This window comes from Coturnix japonica, chromosome 4 (genome assembly GCF_001577835.2).
Source record: "Coturnix japonica isolate 7356 chromosome 4, Coturnix japonica 2.1, whole genome shotgun sequence".
In the NCBI taxonomy this organism is placed as follows: Eukaryota; Metazoa; Chordata; class Aves; order Galliformes; family Phasianidae; genus Coturnix; species Coturnix japonica.
The window spans coordinates 40,655,238-40,680,983 of NC_029519.1; the positions used below are offsets into that span (position 1 = coordinate 40,655,238).

The following is a 25,746-nucleotide window of genomic DNA, read 5'->3' on the forward strand; positions in this document are numbered from 1 at the left end:
GTAGCTGTTTCCACCCAAAACAGAACAACTTGCAGATTTTCACACATATACCAGCTCCCTCTGCTAGCACCATCACTATCCAAGAGATGGCACAGCCATGGCAACAGCACTAACACAGGTAACTCAAGAATTATGCAACACTCCAAGATTTCAACCGATTCTGTAAAATTATTTGTTTTTGTTTTTTAATTTAGAGCTTTGCTTTTCTCTTTTTCTTTCTTTTTCTTTCTCTTTCTTTCTTTCTTTCTTTCTTTCTTTCTTTCTTTCTTTCTTTCTTTCTTTCTTTCTTTCTTTCTTTCTTTCTTTCTATCTTTCTTTCTTTCTTTCTTTCTTTCTTTCTTTCTTTCTTTCTTTCTTTCCACAGGCTTTCATGCAATTTGCACAGCATATTGAAACAGCACTGTAAAACTTAGCAAGGACCAGCATCCTCCTTGCTTTGCTTGCTTGCAGCCAGGCAAAGTGACTGCCCCAGCTGATCTCTTGTTCAGCTCTTCTGGGGCCAACCAGAGTGACAGAAACTACTGCACCCATTCCCTTTGGCACCCTTCCCCCTGAAAGGCTAAATATGCCCTTCCCACACTATGGCTGAGCCCCACTGGCCCAGAGCCTGTGAGCACTGAATGGTTTTTCTCATTCGATTAATTCAGCAGAATTTCACTAATTCATCCCCCAATCCCTCCGCCTCATCCAGTGGATGCCCAGGACGGTGTTTCATTTTGTTTCACTGAGATCCAGAGTCAGACCTTCCTCCTCAGAAGCTCACAGAAAAACACGCTTTCTGAAAGATTCCACACTCGATGCCAAAATATACCACAGGAAAATTTTGCAAGGCTCACGGATTTCCAGTGCACCACTGGCTAACCAAGTAGGAGCACCTCTTCTACTGCTATGGTACTGTTTCTTCTTAATGTTTGAGTTAAAATCATAAATGTCTTCTGTGTAATCCTCTATTGTCTTTGTTGTCATTGGTGTTGTAAGGTTGTTTGTTTTTCTTTCCAACAAACTGAATGTCTTAGAGTGTTGTTTTATGTTTTACGGATAAATCATATCAAGCATTTATGCCTGGAGCAGAGTTTCTTAGAAGAGAAAGCACAGTGTAATTATTGTGTTGAAGAAGGTGACCTTTATCTTACCAATGAGACTATTATTTTCCTCCTGATCCCACAGAACAATAAAGCATTATGAGATGACCAACAGAAAACATACAGTCATCTACTTTGAGAGCTGCTGGGTGACCTGGTTTCTCAACACCTGCCACATCTCCTGCAGCATCAGTTCAGGAACCTCCTCCAAAAGACAGGGATACAAAAGACAAGGTACAGCCTTGTCCCTTCCCATGGGTTAGAGCTGAGGCAGGAGATGTGGTTGGTCTTGAGGAATCTTTCACAAAGGTGGTTATAGAACAGGTAGAACAGGCAAAAAAAACCCCAAACCTTCAATCCGTATAGGATCTGCAAAGGAAATGCAGATTCCAGGGTGTGATAACAGACAAATTTTTATCAAACACATAAAACCATCCTGGCTGTTCAACAGGTCTCATTTAGGTACTTCTCAAATCTAATCAAAATAGCTCTTTGTCAACTTGAATTTGGCTTAAACTACATGGGGGCAGGGGTGAGGGGGGGATATGGAAGAAAAAAAAAACAGAACTTTGGGCAAAATAAAATCAAATGCCTCATTTTGTAGAAAGAGAGTATAATAGATCTAACAGTTTATATTAAGCACAAATGAATTGTTTAAAAACCATTCCTAGGGTGTCCTGAAATAACACTGTTTTATTGAACTGAGCAGCCATGAAGGACTTCGAGCCGATGGCTTTTGAAGCTAAAGAACAGGTAGTGTCAAAGAGATTGATTCTTGTCACTAGGAGTAGAATTAGTTTCCTATTCTGGGATCTACTTTCTAATCACACTCTCTTTGTTGGACCTGAACAGAGTCAACACTGTCTTTCATGTGTATATGCTATACACATGGATCATGGACGCATGCATACACACACACTCTCTCCTATAAGAACTTTAGAAACAGACTGTGCTTTACCAGATGCACTTGAAGAAAATCAATGCAGATCTTGGTAACAGGAAGACTTTGTGCAATTCTTATTTTCCATACTGTAGTTCACAACTTTCTCTTAGATGCTTATACATAAAACTTGATCAACTCACAATTATGAATGCTGTGATTATCACCTGCTTATGAGGTCCAGATATCTGAAGTACTTACTGGTGAGGATGTGGGCATCAGCATCTGCATTTCCTGCTGAAACAGGCAATGGGCTGACTTCAAAGCCTCACACTGCACCATTTTACCAAGGTATTTCAAGGTATGTGAGCAAAAGCTCAGTTCTGAAGCCTCTGTTGTTTAAATGATTACGAAAAGAATCGCAGTGTCTTATCATGTTTTACTCAAAAAACTCATCACCTAAGTCCCATCCTCTTGAGAAAAGAATCATTGTGTATCTGTCCACTGCACACAATGAGATACTGAGTTCCAAACCTGACATCTTCTCATTCTCTTTCCCAAATCCTGGACAGCTGCCACTCTCATTAAGAGTGGCGGATAAGGCACCTCCATTTTTTTAGAGTTAGGTCTAATGACAAAGGACTATGCAGAAGATTTCTCCCACTGCCAGAGCTGAAACTAGGTCAGTTTACATGCTTGCTTTTGTTTATCACAAGGCATTCATCACCTTCAGCTGCAGTCTCTGCCAATTAATCATTTCTGGGTGGCATTTCATAAGCTCTGAGAATATGATGGCTGCATTGGATTTGCTGTGCCAATGGCTGACCAAAAAGGCTCATTTAGAAACAAAACACAAAGGAAACAGTAAAAGCTGCACTTTCCACCTCATCTACTCTTGCAGATGGTTTTCTCTCACTCCCCATTTAAGCTGCATACTTCATGCTGTGAGCAATGACAGACAGTGAGCCTTGGTGAAATTCCTGGTTGATGAAGTGGAACTGGTCTTCAAAATGTTATAACTAAGAACAGGCAAGACTGGCAGGCCAGATATCATCAACTGAAGGCCTCTAGACACAAAAAATCATGTCATTGATCACATTACAAGTGACTGCTGCCACACTTGATAAGAGTGATAGCCGCTGTGTAGTCCTCTTGCCAGGGACAAGCCCATCAGTCATCACTGATCACCAATAATGCATTGCTCCTGTGCCTGGAAAGACAACAGTAACTGCAGGAGCACTAAGAGTGAAGTAAAGCCATAAACAAACATCTCTGCAACCTGAGGCTAGAAGACATGATCAGAAGTCTAGGTAGAACTTGAACTGGTGGTTATAACTTTCGGGCTTCCCAAGAGAAGAGATGCAACCACAAAAATTGGAGCTGCTTAATATGACTCAGTGCACCCGCATCCGAGCAACAGGAGCATCCTAAGCTCCATCTCCACACAGCAGCTCTGTGCTGTTCTCTGGAAAAACATCATTCTAGGGTTGTCTACTCAAAATAGCTGCCATTTGTCAAGACAGACTTTTTTTTCCATTTTAAACTGAGCTGGATGCATCCTACAGGGAACTCACTGTAGGAGTGAGTGAGTCAAAGCTTCTGCCCCCTCCAGGTTTCAGGCAAAAATTTCTTCTTTCCAAGACTGAAAAAGTCAGTGATAGTTAGTATTGCTTTCTCAATATGCCAGGTGTTAAATTCCCCATTTCTTGGTACAAGATCCTGCTATGCAAGGAATTAATTCTATGTTTGTCTTTTGATCAAGTGTCCCTACAGATCTCATTGCAAAGCACGGTGACTGCATTTCTTGAGGTGGAGGCGTGCTGCTTTCAGAATAGCTCCATCTGCAATACCGACGGTTTTGCTCATCTGAAGTGACACAAAGGCTTGTTTTTAGAAGCACAGTTCTGTGGAACAGATTTGGAAACGAGAGAAAGAACAAAGTGTCTTCACATTTAGATCTCAGGGTAGAAGAAAAGAATAGTGTCGCAATGCAAATCCTTGCTTCATATGACGTTAGATAATGCTGAGCTTCTTCCATGACTGTCATCTTAGTTACTGTGCTTTACGTTTGCACTTGCCCAGACTCATCTTTTCTAGCACCAGAAGACTAAATGAGGAAGTGCAAAAAAATCCCATTGCCATAAGCCAAGACCTTTACAGTGAGCCTGCAGGAAGTGTTCATGGTGCTTTTCTCCCTCTAAGCTCAAACTTCACATCCCTTGCCTCTGGCTCCAGTACACCACCTCCAATCCTTCACCCAGATTGCTTGGACAAAACAAAACTGTTCTCTTGGGTTCTGGCAAAAGGTCCTGGCATGTTTCACAGTTATCCCCTGGCACTTCACCGAAACTGAAGTGATGCCAAGAGAAACACTCCTCTCAGCCCTGGAGGATGGAAGGGCCACAGTCCATTGTACAAAGACTTTTTCTCCCTTTGTTGAGGCAGCTGCTGTGGTTATTGACTTTGCAGCTTTTATGACAGTAATCCCAGCTTTCCCCACTGCTCCCTCTTCTTTAAGAGTGCAGTCAGCACTGAAAAAATATTTTTTTTACTGTGGCTTTTGAAGTAGTCTGGTAGTTTCCACCCACCTATTGCAAACAGCTCCCAGCATCAATGCCATTATGGAACTGGTAGCATAAGACAACAAATTACCTATTTCAGCAGTCAGGACCAATATGAGGTGCAATCAGAACTCCTTGCTCTGAAACCAGTGTGAGGAGATGCTTCCTGCTCAGAAACAAGTTTTGTTGCCCTGTCAGAAAGTCAAATAACACGATTAACAAGGGCAATACTTGCACAAACATCATAGTTCAAGAAGGAGCTTAATTCTTAGAGATGCTGCTTAGTGTTTGGGGCAGACTAACCTGTATCGGAGCAGCTTTATAAATGTTGGCAACTCCTTTGGACTACTGTGACAAGAAAAAAGATAACCAACTAGGATATATTCCTATAGTCAATTCAAGACTGTCAAGACTTACCCAATAAATAAAAAGTAATGCTTCCCATGGGCCACTGTAGGTTGGCAATAGAAAAAAATTCACATCAAATTTCTATTTCACTATATAAACTTCAGACTTACTTCATGCTTTCCATTATTTGCACAAAGGCAGAAGCAATGGAGCCAGCTAGTGAGCCAGTAATTATGAATTTATAATACATTTATAGCTATCAAACTACTTTACCAAAACAAATACACGTAATGGGATTTCAGAACTGAGAAACTCAGTGCCCAGAGCTGTACTGCTGATTTGAAACAAAGACAGAGGAAGGTTACTTGCCTTCTAGTACTACAATTGAAGTACTTCTTCCCTACCAGGTCTTCAAGAGCACAGCATACTGTTATTAGGGCTCTATATCTATAATGCAAACAGATCTACTCATGGCAACAGCCAGATTGGTTGTTTCTTAGCTCACATAAATACAGGCTTCCCTGGAATCCTCCTTTTGTGCTTTTGGTGTTCCCCCCAACCAAGGACATTTTGAAAGCACACACTGAGTCTCACGCTTTTGAACACAGTTGTCCCAACTGACTGAACTACTGCCAATGTTCTCATATGCCAGAAAGCTCAAACAGTAAAAAAAGAGACCACGAGCTTCAGGTAACAAAGTGTTTCATTTGTGTTGGTAAAGATACATGGAAAGGAATGAAAATGGAAACACCTGAGGTAGAAATTTAAAGTATTTTAAAGAGCAGCAAGGAGAGAATTTCCAGAGATTAAAAACAGTCAGTAGAATGCAAACAGACACAGAAGCAAAAGGAAAATCCCAGTGATTACTCACAACCACAGGGAAAAATATAGGACAAAATAAAAAGCAGAATGAAAGCAAAACAGTGAGTAAGATCAAGGAAAATCTGAAACGATACGATCTGTTCATTTTTTGTTTTCCTGAGGATACACCTAAAGTCATATGAAATTCAAGTGCATATGTACTGCTAAGGTGAGAAAATAAGCCAGTGACTTTTGCCAGGTGAAAACAATTTGCCTTCCACCCACCTGAGAATATTAGCCCAAGCTGAAGAAACTCCTACTGCACTGCATGCTCTCCCAGCCATCTGCCTCATGCTACAGTGCAGCAGAGTTGGGTTTGGAGCTTTCCAAGCAGGAAGGTTCTATAGCTAGTGGATACAGCACACAGCCTAAGTCCTGTAAAAGGGGCAGAACCAAAGTGCCCTCTCGATCATGGAATCAAAGAATACCTTGAGTTGGAAGAAACCCCTAAGGATCATCAAGTCCAACTCCTGGCTCCACACAGAACCACTCAATATTCAGACCCTGTGTCTGAGAGCACTGTCCAAACACTCCTTGAAATCCAGCAGCTTGTGCCCATGATAAATTGGTCAAAATCCTGAATTTACATACAACTGGGCACTGCATAGAAATGTTGGGTTTTCAGACTGACTTTCAACCTACAGCAACCACTACACTGCTTCCATCAATAATTTCTAAACCACAGTGCCTACACCCTAACTTTGTTTCATTTCATGTTACTTGCAGAAAGGAAACCTTCAAACCCTACCACTGAGCCATTAACTACCATCCTGTTTAAGATCTGAAAAACATGAAGACTGTATTGCTCCTGATTTGTCTTCTAGGATCTGCTTTCACCACTCCAGTAAGCACTCACCATGCTATTATTATACACACTTGAACTATCCACTTCCTTGAAAACCCTGTATAGCTCCGCAGGCTAACAAAATCATTTATAAACAGGTTTTTAATATAACTGTTTCTTCTAGACCGATCCATTGAACTACCAATTTGGGGCCCATGGACAGAAAACTGCAGAGAAGGTACTCTTGTTTTTTAAGCAATAAGAGGCAACCTACAATTTCATATCAACCACATAGAAGCCATTACCTCATACACATTAGTTAGAAAATCATACACAGATTCTCAGCCATGTAAGAATTTTGGCCACAACGCAACACAGAGCATTAGAAAGACACAGCTCATCTTGGCAAGCTATACAGTGGCTGGCAAACCAGACAGGCAGCTCTGGTGGTAGTGAGACAGGTGACTTCAACAGCAAAACACCATCTATGTAGGCTAAGCACAGAGCTCACAGTTTTGCATTCAAGGTAAATCCAACCAGTCTTTATTGTGTTATTCTGATGAGCACCTGTAGATCAGACACAAAGGACTTGGGCTCCAAACCAACAAATGTTCCATAAAGCCAAATCTAAGAAAATGCTGTATAGAAATGAAATACAAAATACCTTCCCTTCCAATAACATTTTCAAATAACTAATCATATCCAGCTCTGTGCAGCTTTCTAGGTGCATCTCATGCCAATCCAGATAGTGCACTGTAATGAAAAAGAAGAAAGTAACTGTTCCTTTTAGGAGTTTCCAGCAGAAACTTTGATGTGAACACCTATTTGTTAGTCTATTTGTTAAATCTTTGGTGGTGCTTTTTCCCCCCTCCCACAGCATAAATATACTCATTCTGAAATGCCAGAGGAAGAGAACACAGGGTTTGTAAACAAAGGTGATGTGCTGTCTGGCCACAGGACCATAAAAGCAGAGGTACCAGTACTGGATACACAGAAGGATGAGCCCTGGGCTGCCAGAAGACAAGGACAAGGTGATGGTGAGCATCAAACAAAAAACAGCCTGAGGAGCATTAACTTCCTTACTCTGCACAGTAATCCAGGGTTGGCTTCTGATAACCAGGAAAGCAACTCTGGCAGCAGCAGGGAACAGCACAGCTCTGAGCACCACCAGCCCAGGAGGCACAGGAAACACGGCAACATGGCTGGCCAGTGGGCTCTGAGAGGAGAAAGTCCAGTGGATGCTCTTGGTCTGGTTCGTGAGCGCAACACATGGAAATACAATAAAAACACAGTTGGCCTAGATGAAAACAACAATGGAAGTGAAGAAGAGGAAGCTGGGGAGGAAGAAGATGAGGAATGGGGTGAAGAAACTGATTACAGGGATATGAAACACAGAGCCCGTGGGACAAGCCATGGAAGACAATACAGAAGATGGCAAAATGAAAACAGCCGGCCATCTGGTGAATTCTTGAGAGATTCCAGTCTGCCAGTACGTATAACCAAGAGACATGGTGAGAAATTCAGCATGGAGGAGGAAAGTCAGGAAAAGCTCTACAAGGAAGGAAAACTCCCTCTCTCAAAGAAAAATCATAATGAGGATCAAGGTGAAAAAAGACAAAGTGAAGAAAGCAAAGAGCATTTTCAAGTAGTCAATCAGCGCAAACACAGAGCAGTGACGAAAAGGCAGGATAAGGAGGGCAGCAATGCTGAGGAGGATGATAATGATAGTGGTGATGATGGTGAGGAAGATCTTGGCAATGTCTGGAGGGAAGCAGTCTACGAGGAAGAGGAAAGAATGCAAAGCAATGACCAGGACAGTATCACTAACAAGCAAAAAGAGGAAATAACTGCTGGAGATGACAGTGGAGTTTATAGGGAGATGCAGGATTACAAAGGTGACAAAATTAAAGATGTTACTCACTCTGAAGACAATCATTACCACCATGAGCCCCCTAATTCCAGCAGCAAGCAACAACTGCGAACAAGTAGCTCTGTTGAGAGCGTGAATTCAACGGAGCATGAGGATGAGGTAAATTCTCTTTAAAACGTAACTAGAACAGGGGAAAAAAAAAAACATACTTAAGTTCCTTGTGGCCAAAAGTACACTTTGGAGACTAATAGGTCAAACAAATTAATGTTATTTTGGAGGTTTCATCTCTTTTACACATTATTCACTCAGTTTGTTGTGTGACATTTCCTGCACAACACTGAAGTAGGACCAGAAAGGAAGTGAGCACAATTCACATCCCATAGGGTGCTCCAGCCACAAGCAGCTCCCCAGGCACTGCTGAGATGCAGTTTGAGCTTACTGATGTCCCAAGTAAGGACTGAAGCAATGGTTATGTTAGCCTCAAGGTACCACGTGCTGCATGTCACTTACTGCAGACTATGAGGAGCCCAGGTCTTACTGAACTTCTGGCTGCTCCAGAGAAGACAGCACCCTAATGCTGTTAGAGGCCTTATCCCTCTTGCATATTTCACATAGCAACCTCTTTCCAAAGCAAATAAAAATCTGACTCAGTTTGCTATATTTGTATCTGAGGAAAAAAAATTCCAAGTGTTTTTTCCTTCCAAGATTCACCACAGCTTCTGTCTCTGTGACTTACACAGGTTAAGACCACAGGAGGTTCATATCATGAGGAAAGTGCAAGGAACAGCACTGGGAAGGCTCTCCTGGGTGAGTAAACCCTATGCCAAGCTCACACATCACTGCTAACTCACTGTGGCTTGGGAATCTGCTGGCCTGCACTTCTTTTCTGCCTTAGGCAGAGTGTAATTTCACATGACTGAGTTGCGCTGGTGCATCATTATACACCAGATACGTTCCAGAGAAGAATTCTTTTTGCATGTCCTTGGATTCACTCCTGTTTTCTGAAAAATATATTTAGTTGTTGCACACATCTTTGTGTCAGCACTACAAGCTGGGAATCATTTTCTACTAAAACCACCCCTTTGTAACTTATAGCTGTGAGTGCAAGGAATTGTTTAGAGAAGTTCACTTAAAACTTGACTTTTATTCAGTGAATGATTCAGCGATGTCTTAAACTTGCAAAAAGCACTCGACTTCTTGGTGAGTACTTGTTTCTATTTGACCATGTGAGTAGCACTTGGCAGAAACACTTGTTTTCATCCCATTCTTACGCTCTCTCCTTCTTGATATTATTTCTAGATCTTTGTAGAAACTTCCACTGCAAAAGAGGAAAAGTCTGCCAAGCAGACAAGCAAGGAAAACCCAGCTGTATTTGCCAAGATCCTGCTGCTTGCCCTTCCACCAAAGATTATGAGCGTGTAAGTATTACATTCAGCGCACAGCATGTGGGAAAGCCAGCAACAACGCTTACAAGATACCACATTCCCCTGTCATTATTTAGGATAATTATACCCTAAGGATCATGCAAATGGGCTTGGATCATCTCAGTAACTGTCAATTTGAGTAGAGAATCAATACTATTACTTGAGAATAGTATAAATCTATATAGCCAATGTGACTTGCTTCCATTAGCCTCCCAGGGAACACTGCTTTTTCCTGTCATTAAAAACAAGAGTTTATCCATTCAAGCTTTCAGAGGGCATAGCAAATACTAGTACATACCTGGTGTAATAACACAGTAGCATCTCAGACGCTGTATTACTACCACACAAAAATAAATTCAGATGTCTTGAAAAAAGCTGTGTAAGTACAGCCACCTAACCCTTAAGTAAGCATATTCTGACTAGAGTTTTCAATACATCCAATCACATGCAGTCTCTGTGGGTATTCCCACTGCTACATCGTATTGCAGCAGACCTTTTATTGTAAGGCCTCCATTATTGACCAGGTAATTTTTCTGAACATAGACAGAGGGGTGAGCATGTTTGTTTTTCACTCCCTTAGGTTTGTGGCACGGATAATAAGACTTACGATGGCACGTGCCAACTCTTTGGCACCAAATGTCAACTTGAAGGGACAAAAATGGGACGCCAGCTGCACCTGGACTATATGGGTGCCTGCAAACGTAAGATTCCTTTTTCCATATAGAACTTAAATGGCTGAATCCCAAATACATCCCTCCTGTGCTTAAAATTGGCTGCTAACCCTATCTTCTCCTAGCACTGTCTTGTGTCCAGTGCTTTACCACATGAAGATTTTTTTCATATCTATACAGTATATACATTAACTTCATAGATTAAAACATCATGCACAAAAAAAACGACAAAAAACCTCACAGAGCTATCTAGACACCAAATGCAGAATCATAATGTCATCTCAGTTGTAAAAGTCCTTTAGGTCCAACCCTCAACCTGCAGGTGTATTACTGAACCTGCTAGATGCATTCCCAGTTTCATATGTTACCAACTCCATCAACTTTAAGCTGAACTGGAAGTCTGTTAGTGAGAATCAAGCCTAACTTGGCTCAGAAATGCTTGAATGGAGACTTAACAAAAGCTTTGTGTTTTGACACAGACATACCCCATTGTACTGATTACGAAGTGAATCAGTTCCCTCTCCGTATGAGAGACTGGCTCAAAAACATCCTAATGCAATATTATGAACGTGATCAGGATACGTCTGCATTTCTAACCGAAAAGCAAAGGAATAAGGTAAGCGATACATTTTCAAATAGGAAGATGCAGCGACATGGTTAGTACAAACCAGATGAAACAAGCGATTTTAAAGACTACACCTGTAACTACCAAGAGGGTCATGGCCTACCATGAAAACTCATACTAACAGGTATGAATCACACAGTATCTGATACACCAAAGCTGAGCTGCTTATCCCAGAACTGAAGGTACACTAATATCAAAGTCAGCTTTGCCTCCAACTGTCTGAGGCCACTTTCTTTTTTTACCTGGGCCTGATGCTTACTGAGTCGTATGGGGTCAGACTTCCTTTCCAGTTACTACTGAAGTTCACACAGTAACCACCAACATCCACTTGGCAAATCTGAGACAAGTTTTTCTATGCGGTACAGTCATAAACAATAAAAATCATTTCCTTGGTAGCATTTCATCAAAGATTAATTTCTCCAAATTGCCTCCTTGGTGGAGAGCTCTCTTCAGGTCACGTCTTCATCTCAAAACAAGAATCTATTCCTCTGATGTGTTCAGGTCAAAAAGATATACCTGAATGAGAAGCGTCTCGTCTCTGGTGAGCACCCAGTTGAGCTTCTCCTGCATGACTTTGAGAAAAACTACCACATGTATGTGTATCCTGTGCACTGGCAATTTTATCAGCTTGACCAGCACCCAGTTGACAGGTAAGAACCCTTTCTTATGTTAAGTTCTGATTTGTAGGTCAAGTTAAGAACATTTTACTATCTTAAACCACTTAAGTATTCCCTGCATAAGGGACTGTTCCCTCAGGTGATACAACCAAGCACTGATCCTCCAAAACTTACCTCTGAGAATAAGATTCAGACTGCGGGCCTTCAGTCATGCCATTTGGTGGGACTTGTGTTTTAAAGGCCTGAAAGCAAAGAGCATCACAGAAATACACCTCTACTTGTGTTCTCCTCCTTTCAGATCACTGACTCATTCAGAGCTCGCTCCTTTGAGAGCCTCCCTCGTTCCCATGGAACACTGCATAACCCGTTTCTTCCAGGAGTGTGATGGAGACCAAGACAAACTTATCACTTTGAAAGAGTGGTGCCACTGCTTTGGGATTAAGGAAGGTAAGCCTTGAAGACCAGGAAAACACACAGTACAAAGCATGACCACCACAAAGTTCCAGAGTACAAGAATATAGGTAGACAGAACTTAGAATTTCTGTACACCATTTTGAGTAACAACACTGCATAAAAACAGCACTTTGGCAAATGGTAATAACATTCCCTTCTCTGTTGCAGAAGACATAAATGAAAATCTCCTGTTCTGAGCCCGCCTGAGCAGAATCCCCATGCAGCGCTACAGCTTGTCAAACATGCAATGCCCATTTATGACTGCAATTAACAGCTCTGTTAATTTTCAGGAATAAGTTGGCATAAGATTCTTGGAGGCAGAACAAGTCGCTCTTGGATAACACAAGTGCCTAATTGTTACAAATTCATTAACAGCAGTAGTGTTTAAGAGCTCTAAGTAGCTCATACCTAAACAGTGTTTCCCTCTGCACATACCAATAATCTCTTAGTAAGATGACTAACCTGATGACTGAGTTGTTCACAAAACCTTCTGTAGAATTATAGGATGTGGATTTTATAATACACCAATAGAAACTACTTTGAAATAGGTTTTCTTTTCCTGTCGTTTACTGTCAGTAGCACTCTGCATAGAAATGTCAAATAAACAGATCTTGTTTTGGTTTCTTTGTTGCGTTGGTTGTTGGTTTTGGGGTTTATTTTTTGGCATTGATCACATTTACCAGTCCGTAAACTGTAAATCCTACTACATGAAAAGACGGTGTTTTTGAGATATTTCTTCTTCTGCCTCTTGAAGCACAGCAGTAAGAAGACCCATGTCACACAGCAGATTCCTGCTAGACAAACAACTACACCACCAAGGCTGGTACAGCCATACAGATCTGGAACAACTAGTGCACTCAGAAAAAAAATAATCACTTAAATACAAAGTTCTTTAATTCATCTTAGTAACTATTCCGGTCATCATCCTACAAGCCACAGACTTGTGAAAGCTTCATACCCCTGATAAGAAACAAGTGCAAAAATAGAGCTCAAGTGTAGCTCAGAACTACAGTCAGAATCCCAGCATTCTCTTGCAGCTCTGCTGATATAAAAATTTGGCTGCAAATAATTAAGACAAGAAGTTAACAGTTTCACATTCACCTCATTTTTCACTCTTTGAGAAATTCAAAGAAGCCATTTCAAACCTTCTAAAAGTCCTTGTCATTGCATGTTCCATCATAGCCAGCTCTGCCTGTGTATACAGTGCTAACCTCACAGCTGGAAGGCTGTACGCAGGTGATAAGAGTTATTATTACATGTTACTTGCAATAACAAAGTCCTTTAAATGAGGCATACACTGTAAGGGAGCAATGAGAAGTTCAGCATCATCTCAGTTCCAAGGCTGCCGAACACCAGCCTTAAAATGTGGCTCCATTCCTCCTTTGCATCACTCAGGACACTCAGGACCAGGTTCCTCACTCCAGTGGGCTCCCCATTTCTCCGTCACAAGCTTAATGAAGTAGCTGTGATTTGCATACAGCTTGAGCTTCTCACTGATGTCAACCCACTTCACCATCCCAGCATCATCACCTGCTTCCAGAGGCAAGTTATCCATGGTCTCACCTGTCCACAAAACAAGAGTTAGGACACGCTCTTGCATCTTCCCCCCACTTTCTCATCTCACACCCAATCAGTTCCTCCCTTCCACTATTTTATTTATACTACTTTACAAACCAAATTCTGAAAGTGATTCATACCTACACAAAATGAGAATAATTAACACTTTATTAAAGGCTCAAAAGTATTTAAAAAACACTTCAGTGGAGATGTGGAGAAAAGCTTTTGAATTACCCTGTATAGTTTCTAACTCTGCTTTCTGAGTCAAGTCTCAGTACTGCATAAACAAGACAATAAATGCTTATTATTTAAAATAAATATCAAAGGAACAACCTTCTTTACTTCTGGGAGTTGATAAATCAAGAACCAGCAGCGTGCTAAGCTTCAACACTACTCAAAACAGCAAAAATGATGGTGAACTAAACCAATCAATCTCAAGAGGGGAGAGACGAGAACTCAGTATTACAGATCAGTCTAAGAACCAGAAATGTATGTCCATTCCAATTGCTTTACTAAAGTAAAATAAGGTACACGATTACTCTGGCAGAGTACCCAAGATAAAAGGTGTCAAGAGTAGCCAGAACATCGAAGCAATAAATGAAAATCTGACCACTACCAGAGACACATAGCTGCTGAAGGAGAATAAAAAAGAGCTGAAGGTCCTCCACCATTGAAATTGGAAATTAAACCGACTCAAGTGACCAAAAAGAAATCAGGCTTAGCATTCAGTCTCCACACAAAGGCTCAGTTTGTGGGTTGGAACTAACACAACAATACAGAATTTGCCTGAATATGGCTTAGGTTTCTCAGTTCAGGGTAGAGAGAAATTGAAGGGGAACAACTACTACTTGCTGTGGGTGAACATCACAAAAGACAAGAGATCCTGACATGCACTTGTTTCAGTCCAAGAACTCAAACCCCACTTTCATGCTCATACATTTCCATTGCACACCTCAACCTCACAGACACCAATATTTCAGAAGAGTGCATGAAGTAAAAAGTAGCTAAAAACACAAACAGAGATACCTACCACTTTCATCATGGTAGTTCACAGCCTCTGTCTCCATCCAAGCATTATCGGTGTTACGAGGGTCATCCACGTATCCTCTGTACACCTAATGTAGTGAACAACCAAAAGAAACAGCATAAAAATGAGGTAGAATCATTAAAAAGTGTTTTTCTCAGATGCATTCGCCCTTACAATCTTACATGACGAGAAATTCAGTATCACAGCTTATTTTACTAACAGCTACTCTTCCTCGGTTCCTCAATAGCTGCAGGTTATCTACAGAGTTCAGAGGCAACCCCAAAGACTTACCACAAAGTGCTCCTGGCTGAACAGTCTCTGGAGTTGCTTTTCCAGCTCTGCTTTCTCCTCAGGTGATTTCTGTAAGGAGTTCAAAGCCTCTTCTCCAAACTCCCGCTTAAGAGTAGCGCTGATCTTCTCCCCTGGATCCACCATCCCCTGACAGGGAAAGAAACAGGAGTACCCTCAGACCTCATTTGACATAGCATTGTTCGACTGGCATGTAGGGTATTAAAACTACCTGCATCATGCTCTAGATATGGGAGGAAGTCGGTATTTGTGGATAAAGCGCAAGCATGCCCATCCTCCAAAAACTGGAGCAGATTAAGTTATATCTATATCATTGAATTATATCTATATTAAGCAAAAGACACCCTCAAAATTAATATATTGCCTCGTAATATGGAAAAATCAAGAAGCCCACTAAAAGATGCCTGAGAAAAAAGTATTTGTATTACCTTTCTCCTTCCCTATACACAATGAGGTCATCCTTACAAAGCAGTTTTATCACACACATCTGCTCTTGACTTTGCCTAAAGGGGAAGTCTTCCACTCCCAGAACTTACCCCAGGGATGGCCCACTCCCCACAGTCTCTCCTCTTGATAGCTACGAACTGCAAGATGTTTTTGCCAGTAACTGGGTGAGCTACTTTATTGCCACTTCTATCCCTCTTCCACCTGCAGAAAATGACAAACAAGAGCATTATTTTCTGCTTTGTTGTAGGAGCCAAACATAACAGTGGGGCCCTCACATAGTAGTCTATCAGGTAAAGTACAGGCCCTGAGCAAAACCAGACAATAGCTGCCTGGGAAGATCTCATCCATGCAGTTTCACTGCTAGGTCCAGAACATCTATATCTACTGAAACTCTCATTATAAAGCTTTCACCTCTAGCTTTATTTTTGTCTACTCACGAGATGAAGATAATGATGACTTCTGCTCAAAGAGTAAATTTTTGCTGCAACACTTCCAAACCATCTACTGGGCACCAACAGAATGCCAAAAGCATCCATTGTACTGTGTCCAGTAAAGGATTTAGAAGAACCGCAGTGACTAAAGCAAAAAGCAATCTAATTCAAGGGGAAAAATAGAACTTGGATTTGCATCACTTTCATGGAAATAAATGAGTAGCTTTGGTAGTGTTTTGATAATGTCCTCTTCTTATATACTAGGCCAACCCAGCATTTCCTACAGTGCAAAAACAGGCATGCCACTGACTTTGTAACTGAGTCACTCAGTATTTTCCTGCTGTACTACACATTACCTTTCAGTCACCCATCCCTTACCTGGTAACAACAGGATCAGCAGCATGGTTTGGTCCCCAGCGTCCCAGCAACCCTCTCCCTGTGAGACCTGTCCTTCCTGCCGGGTTTCTGAAATACGTGGCACAGAGTATTTAGCAGCACTATTTGCCCATGCAGGGCTCCAAGTATACAAAAAAAAGTAGCTTTAATGAAGCCTGAATCACAGAAAGGACAGCAATGTACACCCAATGTCAGCATTAGCTTTAAAGAATAAAAAAGAACAGTTTTCTCTGTCATCACCTTTTTGTAGCCAACAGAGTACACAAAGGAGAACAAAATGGCTGTGTCATTTCCCTGATCTTCTGCCTCCCTCAGGCCCCCACAACCCACTCTTGGGGCAGTCCAGGCCAGCCTTTTCATGCCTCTCAGCACAGCTTTTTCCAGGAACAACATTCTTTTCTGTCTCTAGGGAAGACTACCCTCATTTTGTTCATGCAGGTACCATCTATTAGAACCGATACAGATGTTTAAGAGCCCTACAACTAAATCGTTGAAACACATACACAAAGAAAAATCACTCACCGTGGCCTCCCGTTTTCAACCACATACAAGCCATTCCAACTTGTCCTCTCCACTTCTCCATCTCTCTCATTAAATTTGGGTGAGAAAGTTTTATCACTGTGAAAAAGAGTAATCCGAAGTTATAAAGCCTGTCACATCCCTCTGGCTCAAGGCCAGCCACCCAGTGTGTGACACCCAATTGGCCAACAAGCAGTTTTTACCAAAACTTAAAATGCAGCTCCTCCCATTTCTGTAGGGGGGTATAAAATCTGAGCAATAACTGATGACCAGCTGTTTAAATCTGTGGATAAGTATGACGCTCTAAAGCACTCAACATTTCCTCCTTTTCATTCAGGCAGTATTTCAAAGCTGTTCTTGTTCATATTAGGGATCATAAGATGTTACCCTGCGATGAAGCTAACAAATGCTTTCCTAATGTAAGTGCAGCGTGCAGATATTTTCTTAGGTATGCTTTATCACAGCTGCCAAATGCAATCCCTGACTTTCAAAACATGTTTAATGCCTACGCTCTGTGTGCATCTGTGGTGCTGGTAGGGAGGCAGCTGTCTATAGAAGCACATTTATTGCTCCCCAAAGCAATTCCCCTCAAACTGTCACAAGAATCAGTCTACCGACTGGACTTTCCCCATATAAAAAATGCAGGAATCTACATTACAAACTGACTCTGCATTTTCAAGTGCTACCTGTCTCCTTCCACTCACCTGACCTGCGGATCTGCCCATTGAGGTCCAGACAAAATAGACACTGCAGTGTACTCCACAGGTCGGTAGTCCTTCCACTCAGTCAACCAGTCCACTTTATCTGCAGGAACATGGGCACGCTCAACACGCGATCTGGGATACGGGGAGGTGAGAGCTTTGCTGTGGTAGAAACTCTTAGCGTTACAACTGTCAAACATGTTAGCGGGATGGAGCCAGTGAGCTGCAGAGTTACTGGAAGAAAAAAATAAAAGCAACACCTTATTCCTAGAATCACAGAATACTTATTAAGTGTGGTACTAAATGTCTCATCTTATTAGACTGCACCACACACAACAGACAGGCCCGCTGTTCCTCACACACCCCGGGTGCCGCCGTACCTGATGTGCGGGAGGCGGCTCAGCCCGCACCGGGCGGGCGGGGACAACACAACCGTGACGGACAACACGGCGACAGCCCGAGCCGGGCCGAAAACCAACATCCCCCAGCACCGAAGCGCTCGGCCCGGCCTACCGGAGCGACCCCAACCCGGAACCACCGGCACCACGTTACAAGCTGCCCTCTCATTAGGCGGAGAGCGGCCAACCAGCGCCGAGTCCCGCCCATCGGTGTCCTCCTCCCGCCCCACAACACGCTCCGCTTGGTCACGGACCAAGGGACCGTCTGGGTACCGTGTGGCACCATGAACCTAATGCTGGGGCTGCTGCTGTTCGTGGGCACGCTGCTGTACTCCTACGTGGAGGCGCTGCTGAAGCTGCTGCTGCCCGTCAAGAGGAAGAACGTCCGCGGGGAGCTGGTTGCTGGTGGACTGGCGCTGCCCGCGGCCTGGGCAGAGCCACGGCCCGAGAGTTCGCCCGGTGCCAGAGCCGCCTGGTGCTGTGGGACGTCGAGGCGGTGAGGCTGGATGGGTCCTGACGGGGCGAGGGGAGCGGGTCTGAGGGCTGCAGGTGGCTGTGGGGAGCTGGGAGCCGTCTGTGTGCGGCTAGTTCTAAGCCCCTGCCATGGACAAGGTTGCCAACCACCAGACCAGGCTGCAATCCAACCTGGATCCAATCCATCCTGGCTTTGAATGTCTCCAGAGATGGGGTATTCACTGCCTCTCTGGGCAACCTATTCCAGTGCCTCACCACCACCTGCTGAGTGAAAAAATTCTTCTGAACATCTAACCTAAATCTCCCCCTTTTTTAGTTTAAATACATCTGGAGCACTATGTCCAGTTTGGGGCTCTCCAGTTCAAGAAAGAAAGGGATCTCCTAGAGTCCAGCAGGGGGCCACAAAGATGATTAGTAACCTCTTTTCTCACAGCCAGACTGTTATTCATGCCATATGCTGGGCACCTCTGGTATCTCCAGGCTGTCACCTGCAGCTGTGCTTTAGTCCTCTGCTTACAATCAGGAGGCTTCCAGATGTCACCTGGTGCCCACTTCCCACTGTCCAGCTAAATGAGCTTTAATGAGGCAAGGGCATTATTTGTCTCTCCGTTCCATTTCCAGCAGCAGTCCTGTGCAGGTCCTAAATTTAAAGTCCTCCCCCAAGGTGCCATGGTGCCCAAACAGCAAAGCGCAGGCAATGTATGGTTGCACATGCAACTAAGTGGGCTGTACTGAGGTCATTATGCTCATGTCATACGTGTATCCTTCTTTCCTTCCTCCCATAGCATGGCCTCAAGGAGACAGCAACAGAGTGTGAAGGGCTGGGAGCCACTGTTCACACCTTTGTGGTGGACTGCAGCAAAAGAGAAGAGATCTACAGCGCTGCTGAGAAGGTGGGGGAAGTAGGCACGTGAGCCAAGAATTACCCAGACATGCCGGGGGTTTGAGAAAGGCTGGAAAATAGCACCTGAGGTTTTCCACGTAGATTGTGCCAGCTGTGACTGTGTAGAGCATATTTTCTGTGGGTGATATGTAGGAGACTATAAATGCTGGCAGTAAATAAGGGAAAAACACCAGATCTAAATCAGCTTTCAAGATACTGCACAGTTCCCACCAGATTGGGAAAGAACATGATTTTCTCCTCTCTGAAAAAAGAACCTAAAACAAAAAACAAACAAAAAAAAAGCCCCACAGGATTGTAAAGAGTTAAATTAATTGTTGCTCACAGCCTTGCACATCTGTGATAATGAATGTCATGGGCCTCCTTTTGTCCAAAAGGTGAAAAAGGACATTGGTGATGTCTCCATCCTGGTAAATAACGCTGGTGTGATTGCAGCTGCTGACCTGCTCTCCACCCAGGACCACCAAATAGAGAAGATGTTTGAAGTCAACATTCTTGCTCACATCTGGGTAAGGGTTGTCGCTGTGTTTATGTCTCTGTGTTTTTTTGAGTGTTGGTAAGGATGAGAGTGGCACTTGCTTTATCCCCTGTAGAGCTTCTCTCCGCTCTTTGCCAGTGGCCTGCATGGAAGTGATGCAGCTGGGACATCTCAGAGCTGGGCTCTGGGCTCCTTGGCATTGTGGCAACTAGCCCTGGGGACACAGCTGGCAGCAGGGCCTTACAGGGTGGAGGGCACAGAAAAGAAATTAAAGAAAGTTAAAGAAACTCTGCTTGCAGTGGGAAAAATGAGAACTAAGGGATTGTATGTGGTGGGAAAGAGACACTGGCAATGTTGCTGCTGACAAGGGAAATCTAGAAAGCAGCTTAGGAGCAACATGAGCATCAGCCTCTGGCCTTGGGTGCTGTGTGGTATCTTGCATTAGGGAGAGCTTCACTTAATTGCATGCAATTAGAATCAGTGTTGAGGACATCTAAGAAGTCATTGCTCTTTTCCTCCTCACCCTATTTCTGCCCCTTTTAAAACTCCTTTTCAAGACAACGAGAGCTTTTCTGCCTACAATGATGAAGAACAACCACGGTCACATTGTCACAGTGGCTTCTGCAGCAGGTCAATTTGTAACTTCTTTCATGGTGGCTTATTGGTAAGTGACTTCAAAATCAGCTCTCTTCATTTAATTTTAATTGTGTCTTCTCCACCAGCAAACACGGAGTAACAGAAATAAACTTCCCACTGAATAAGCTACTTCCAAAGGACAGTGCTAAGGAGAAAAAACCCACAACATAAGGACCAATAGAGGTACCCACTGATTTGCTTATTAGCTCTGACTGATTCAGGTGATCCGGTGAAGGACTAATGTGTTACAAATCAACTAACGCAATCTTCAATCTTTTTTCTCTCCGTAACTGATCTGGACTTTTGCTTACTAAGAAAGGTATTTTATTCCCTTCTTCTTAGACCATAGTGCTCTTGTGAGTCACTGTAGTTTTGTCAAGTAAACGTATAATGAGTAGCTTTTTGTATTTCTAGTATTTGTGACAGTGACTTCGGTACATAGAAATACTTCTGCCACCACGTGGTAAAATGCAGACTTTGACAGTAAACCATTCACATGACAAAAGAAACATGCTAATACTTAGTGTTGCAAGCATCACATCACTACTGAGAGATCAATGCACTGCCCATTTAAACTAGAAGTATTTATATTTCATGAACAAAGTTACAGAAGAGCTCTAACGTGGCATGTTATCAGCCTGCATGTTGTTAGCCCTCTACCACGGTGGTTCCAAACAGAACCATTTTCCCTGGGTACGTTTCTGCACAGGGAGTCACTGTTGGTAGCAGGAGAACTCCTGAGCCAGGAGTTTTAACCAGTTTTCACTGTTCAGATCCTTAGCATCAAATGTGTTCATCTGTTTCTGCTTGCCAAGAATTTTCTAACACCACTCTAACAAGTAAACGCTTCGGGTTTATGCGCTAAGATTTATCAGACTCTTCATGATAAAGGTAACTTTCTGAAGGATGCCCACTTTGCATCCCATAGTGTCTTCTCCAGTCTGCACTGTGTATTTCAGCACTGAGCTGTGGCACAACAGTTAGAATTAGCCCCCGCCTTCCCATTGTTTCCCTCACTAGTCAGTACTGCATGTTCTCTCAGCCCCTTTCCATTTCTGAGGCTGGAAATAACATTCGTGCCTTCTGATTTGTGCTTTTTTCCTCCACCAGTTCAAGCAAGTTTGCTGCAGTTGGATTTCATAAAGCTCTAACGGAGGAGCTGACTTCACTGGGAAAGGATGGAATAAAAACAACGTGTCTCTGTCCAGTTTTTATGAATACTGGATTTGTCAAAAACCCCAGTACTAGGTAATAATGATCACAAGTCAGCATTACATATTTGTCCCTGCTTTACCTGTTATTCAAACCGAGTGTATTTCCCACATAGCAGTTGTCCTTTATTTACCTGACTTTGTGCACATGTGAAGTATCCTACTTCACATTCAGCAGCTGCCCATGTTTTATCACTGTTGCCCTTACTTATATGCTTTCCTTTGATTTTAGGCTTGGAAAGATCTTGGAGGTTGATGAAGTTGTGAAGGCACTGATGGAAGGAATATTGACCAACCAGAAAATGGTTTTTGTTCCACCACAGCTGAGCTTTGCTTTAGTTTCTGAAATGTAAGTGGCACGCACACACACACATACAAATAAACCACCAAAGAAGGGGAAAAAAATGCAACATAAATGCAGGAGAGTACAAGCATCACATTAGTGACATTGGCTTCAAGTTTAAGCTTCACTGTAGGAGGAAATGTAATTAGCACCGTTAGTAGTCAAATACTACATTTGGCAGCATAGAAATATTCTTGCTTGACAGCTAGATACGAGAAATTTAGGTTCAACCCAGCTTCTTTTACTTTCTACTACCGTCAATATTTTTCACCACTGCATTCATTTATTTATGTCATTCCTTATTTAACTTCAGATGGAGAAAGATCAAGGGATCACTTTTCCTTCACAAATGGGAATTGCCACAGGGCTTGCAAAGAACAATTTGTCTGGAACAGGAGCCCTAGGCAAACTCCAGAAACAGTTGAACAACTGCTGCTTTTTACTGTTCTGAGTCAACACCAGAAGGTCTAGGTCATGGAGGCTGAGAATGCTGCTTCTCTCTGCTATATGAAGTGAAATTTGTCCTCTCAGGCTTTAATATTCAGTGTATCTGCTCCTCTAGCGAGGCTGTGTTTTCACTGGAGCTCTGACTCAAGACCTGAAATTTACATAAGAGCAACTAAATTGACACTTCAGTCAACTTCTACAGCATTCCAAGAAACACTTCATAATAACTTGTTAATGAAACTCAACATCAGACAGTTAAAGAACAACTCTTTTGCATTCCAAGGGATACTTGGACAGCAGAAGTGTGCAAAGCCACAAAGGAGTGGTACTTAATACTGTCATAACCCTTAAGATAACTCTGTGTTAAGCTGGGAGCAGGCAGACACAAAGAGATACGGCTCATGCTAAGAAAAAATATCATAGAAGAGGGAAGTGCACGTCAAGGTCTCTTTTACCATCCCACCCTTTCCTCAGACTGCTGCTTTTGAAAGTAGAAAAACACTTAATAAGCACAGCTCTCTACTCAGTGTTAAACCTTCGTGGGTCCTGCATGCAGTGTTGCAGCCAACATCTTTTGCAGTGGATATCTACCCTTGAAGTGATCATAAAAGGGGGAAGGTGCTGAAGGGACTGTCAAGCTAGTCGAACAGTTATGAAGGCAATGGGTTTTTAGGAAGTACTCCCCAGATTTAAGTTCTGGTCTCAGTCTGATGTTCACATGCAGTCTGTGCCCTGATGAGCTCCAGTCCCACCTGTGGTAACACTTCCTCTGAAACCTGAATTCTTATCCTAGGTTTAATTTCATGGATTTTTTTACTTTTTTTTTTTCATCCTCCAGGTTGATTCCAGAACGTGCCTCGAATGTTCTCAAGAAGCTGACCGATGTTAAGTTTGATGCAATTGTTGGGCATGGAAGCAATCAGTGAAAAGGAAATTGTTTCTTATTTCCCCGTGAAATGACTGAAATCAGAACATCTGCTGAGTGTAGCTCAATGATTTGGATTCAGAGCAGAATTGAGCTGGGTACTTCTTCCACGCCACCACTTCCAATCACACCTTAAGGTCCATCACACACAAGCAGGAACAGATATGAGTAATGTGGTGTGTTAACAGAGCAGAGATGCAACTCTAGAAGTCAGAAGGACTGTTCTGACTGTGCATTCTACCATCTCTGGCTCCTACTACGGCAGCAGACAGCAAATCCAGCAAGGCCTATTTTGGGGTCGGAAAAGCTACCTACATGAATACAATGGGATTGCCTGAGTCTTCTAATCCTGAGTAGGATTAGTCTGGTCTTATCACTGAGCAACACTGTCTTGTGTGGGGAGGAGTTCTTTGAGGTGTCCCACTTCATCTTAATGAAGCATTTTAAGTTCAAAAAGCCTTGTATTGCACGCTCCATGTTTTGTGCTTTTGTAACGAGTACTTGAAATAATACAGCTTTTTAATCGTGTGTTACCTAAGTATGTTTGATTGTCCATCATGCATGAGCACCGTCAGAACAACTTGTACAACAGAATAAAAGCAGATCTCTACCCAGAAGGTGTCAAATAACCCCATACCTGTTCTCCTTCCTCAGAGTTTATCAATTCCAATCCTGTGAAATGCTAAACCCATTCATTGCACAAGATGCTGTAGCACAGCCAGCCCTGGATAATCCTGGGCTTTAACCTGTGCTTCCCCATGCAAGTACAGGGGAACTGCAGTGCAGGAATACTCTGCCAGTGCCTGGGCCCAGTCAGAGATGTGTGTGCCAGACCAATGGGCAGGAGTATAAGGGGAACAGCCCCAGATGGGCCAAGCTCTTCCTCACGATCCAGCCATGAGCCAGCCACCTGCTCTACCAGGACCTTTCAATGACCAGGAGGTTAAGCCTCCAAAGTTCTGCATGAACTAACTGCCTTTGCCCTGAGGTACAAGAGAACACCATGCGATGAAACACCGGTCAAAGACCTCTTCAGAGCATAGATTCTTTCTGCCTACTCACATAGCTCCTCACTGTGGCTGGCTAGGAGGTCTGAATTTTGCATTTGCAGGAGGTCTGAGTACACTGCCCACATTAAGCACGGCAAGAAGTGGGTGGCTTCTAACATGGTCCTTGTTCTGCATACCAATGTTTTTTTAGGCTCCTCAGTTCTCTTGGCCACAAGAGACAAGCTTATCCCAAAATCTGGTTGTTACAGACGCTTAGCAGAAGTTGAATACTGCCATCTCACACACTGGCTTAAGGCACTTGTGAGTTGAGCGAGAGACACTGGACTCATCTCTGTGTCCCTCTGAGCCATCTCCTGGAGCTGGCACTTCCCTGCCTCAGCCACAGTTCTGACCTGAGCCCCATGCCAGGAGAATGGCAGCACTGCTGAGCTGTGAAATTAGGGTCTGGCTGCACTACTGATGTGCTAATTAAGAACAGAAACAAGTGCCAGGAGAAGAATAACAAGTCTGTAGTTCTGTGTATCTCCAGTGGAATCAAACATCTTTCCCACATATAGGATGAGTAACTGCAGCCAAAGCACTGGGACAAAATCTCTATTAACAACTAATCTCATACAAGCCAATTCTGGACATTAATGGAGCCTTCACTCTCCTTAGAGTAGGTAAAAGGAAAATCCTTCTATATCCAATTATGAACACAATTTGAATACATCTGAATTTCTAAATGAAAAGAGAAAAGCAAGTAATCCCCTTCAAACAGGACAATGCAAATACATTGTTAGAGCTGGAGGAATAAACCCAAGCGATCTTTCAGATTCTCCCATTTCTTATTAACATTTCTATTTCGGTTAGAGTTCTGGATGCTGAATTACACAGAAGTGACAGAGCTGGGCAGTGTAGACTCAATTAGATATGCAAAATACAACAGGCTGATCCAAAAGCAGTTACATTACAAAAGCATACTGTAGAACACAGGTCAAATTAAAAAATGAGATAAATTACTCTAGAATATGAGTAGCTTTGTGATGTCAAGCCAAGCACTTCACAAAAAACACTCCAGATGTGCTCTGCTGGAAGCAGGAGACCCCAAACACTCCCTACAGAGAGGAGACCACAGCCTTCACCTGAACCATGTCAAAAGGAATGGCATTCAGAAATGCCATTAGGGAAGCTCAGGAGACAGAACTCCATCTGCCTCTTGCTCCTTTGCCTTGTATGAGCAAGGGCTTCTTATCCCAGCACAACTCTGTCCTGATAACCCCACGAGACAATGAATAAAGCCACCAGGAAGTTCAGCACAGCAATATCTTTCATAAGCAAAGGATGGGTGACCACCAACATATATTTTGCTGACAGTTCC

At 42.9% G+C, this 25,746-nt stretch overlaps 3 protein-coding genes across 4 annotated transcripts; 2 read left to right on the top strand and 1 right to left on the bottom strand.

Annotated features, from left to right (window-relative positions):
- The first annotated feature begins 647 nt into the window (after positions 1-647).
- SPARCL1 (SPARC like 1) lies at positions 648-12,800 on the top strand. 2 transcript variants are annotated; one of them, XM_015861535.2, is made up of 11 exons: positions 648-891; positions 6,459-6,576; positions 6,701-6,754; positions 7,394-8,545; positions 9,127-9,193; positions 9,686-9,804; positions 10,391-10,511; positions 10,961-11,097; positions 11,608-11,756; positions 12,022-12,170; positions 12,345-12,800. In XM_015861535.2, exons 2-11 carry the CDS (start codon positions 6,523-6,525, stop codon positions 12,371-12,373), a joined length of 2,031 nt encoding a protein of 676 aa, XP_015717021.1. In that variant the 5' UTR covers positions 648-891; positions 6,459-6,522; the 3' UTR covers positions 12,374-12,800. The 2 variants fall into 2 exon arrangements, with proteins under 2 accessions (XP_015717021.1, XP_032299874.1); XM_032443983.1 differs by lacking the exon at positions 6,701-6,754.
- A 252-nt stretch (positions 12,801-13,052) lies between these two features.
- NUDT9 (nudix hydrolase 9) lies at positions 13,053-18,239 on the bottom strand. Its single transcript, XM_015861541.2, has 8 exons — positions 17,944-18,239; positions 17,567-17,797; positions 16,866-16,961; positions 16,326-16,412; positions 15,606-15,717; positions 15,052-15,198; positions 14,764-14,848; positions 13,053-13,739 (listed from the first exon to the last, which is right to left on the bottom strand). Exons 1-8 carry the CDS (start codon positions 18,042-18,044, stop codon positions 13,564-13,566), a joined length of 1,035 nt encoding a protein of 344 aa, XP_015717027.1. The 5' UTR covers positions 18,045-18,239; the 3' UTR covers positions 13,053-13,563.
- LOC107313394 (estradiol 17-beta-dehydrogenase 11-like) lies at positions 18,220-24,008 on the top strand. The gene is given in 8 exon segments (XM_015861543.2): positions 18,220-18,365; positions 18,368-18,457; positions 19,221-19,328; positions 19,714-19,845; positions 20,372-20,478; positions 21,561-21,698; positions 21,894-22,010; positions 23,290-24,008. Coding segments are annotated over 8 exon segments (900 nt in total). The 5' UTR covers positions 18,220-18,245; the 3' UTR covers positions 23,378-24,008.
- Positions 24,009-25,746: the final 1,738 nt, after the last annotated feature.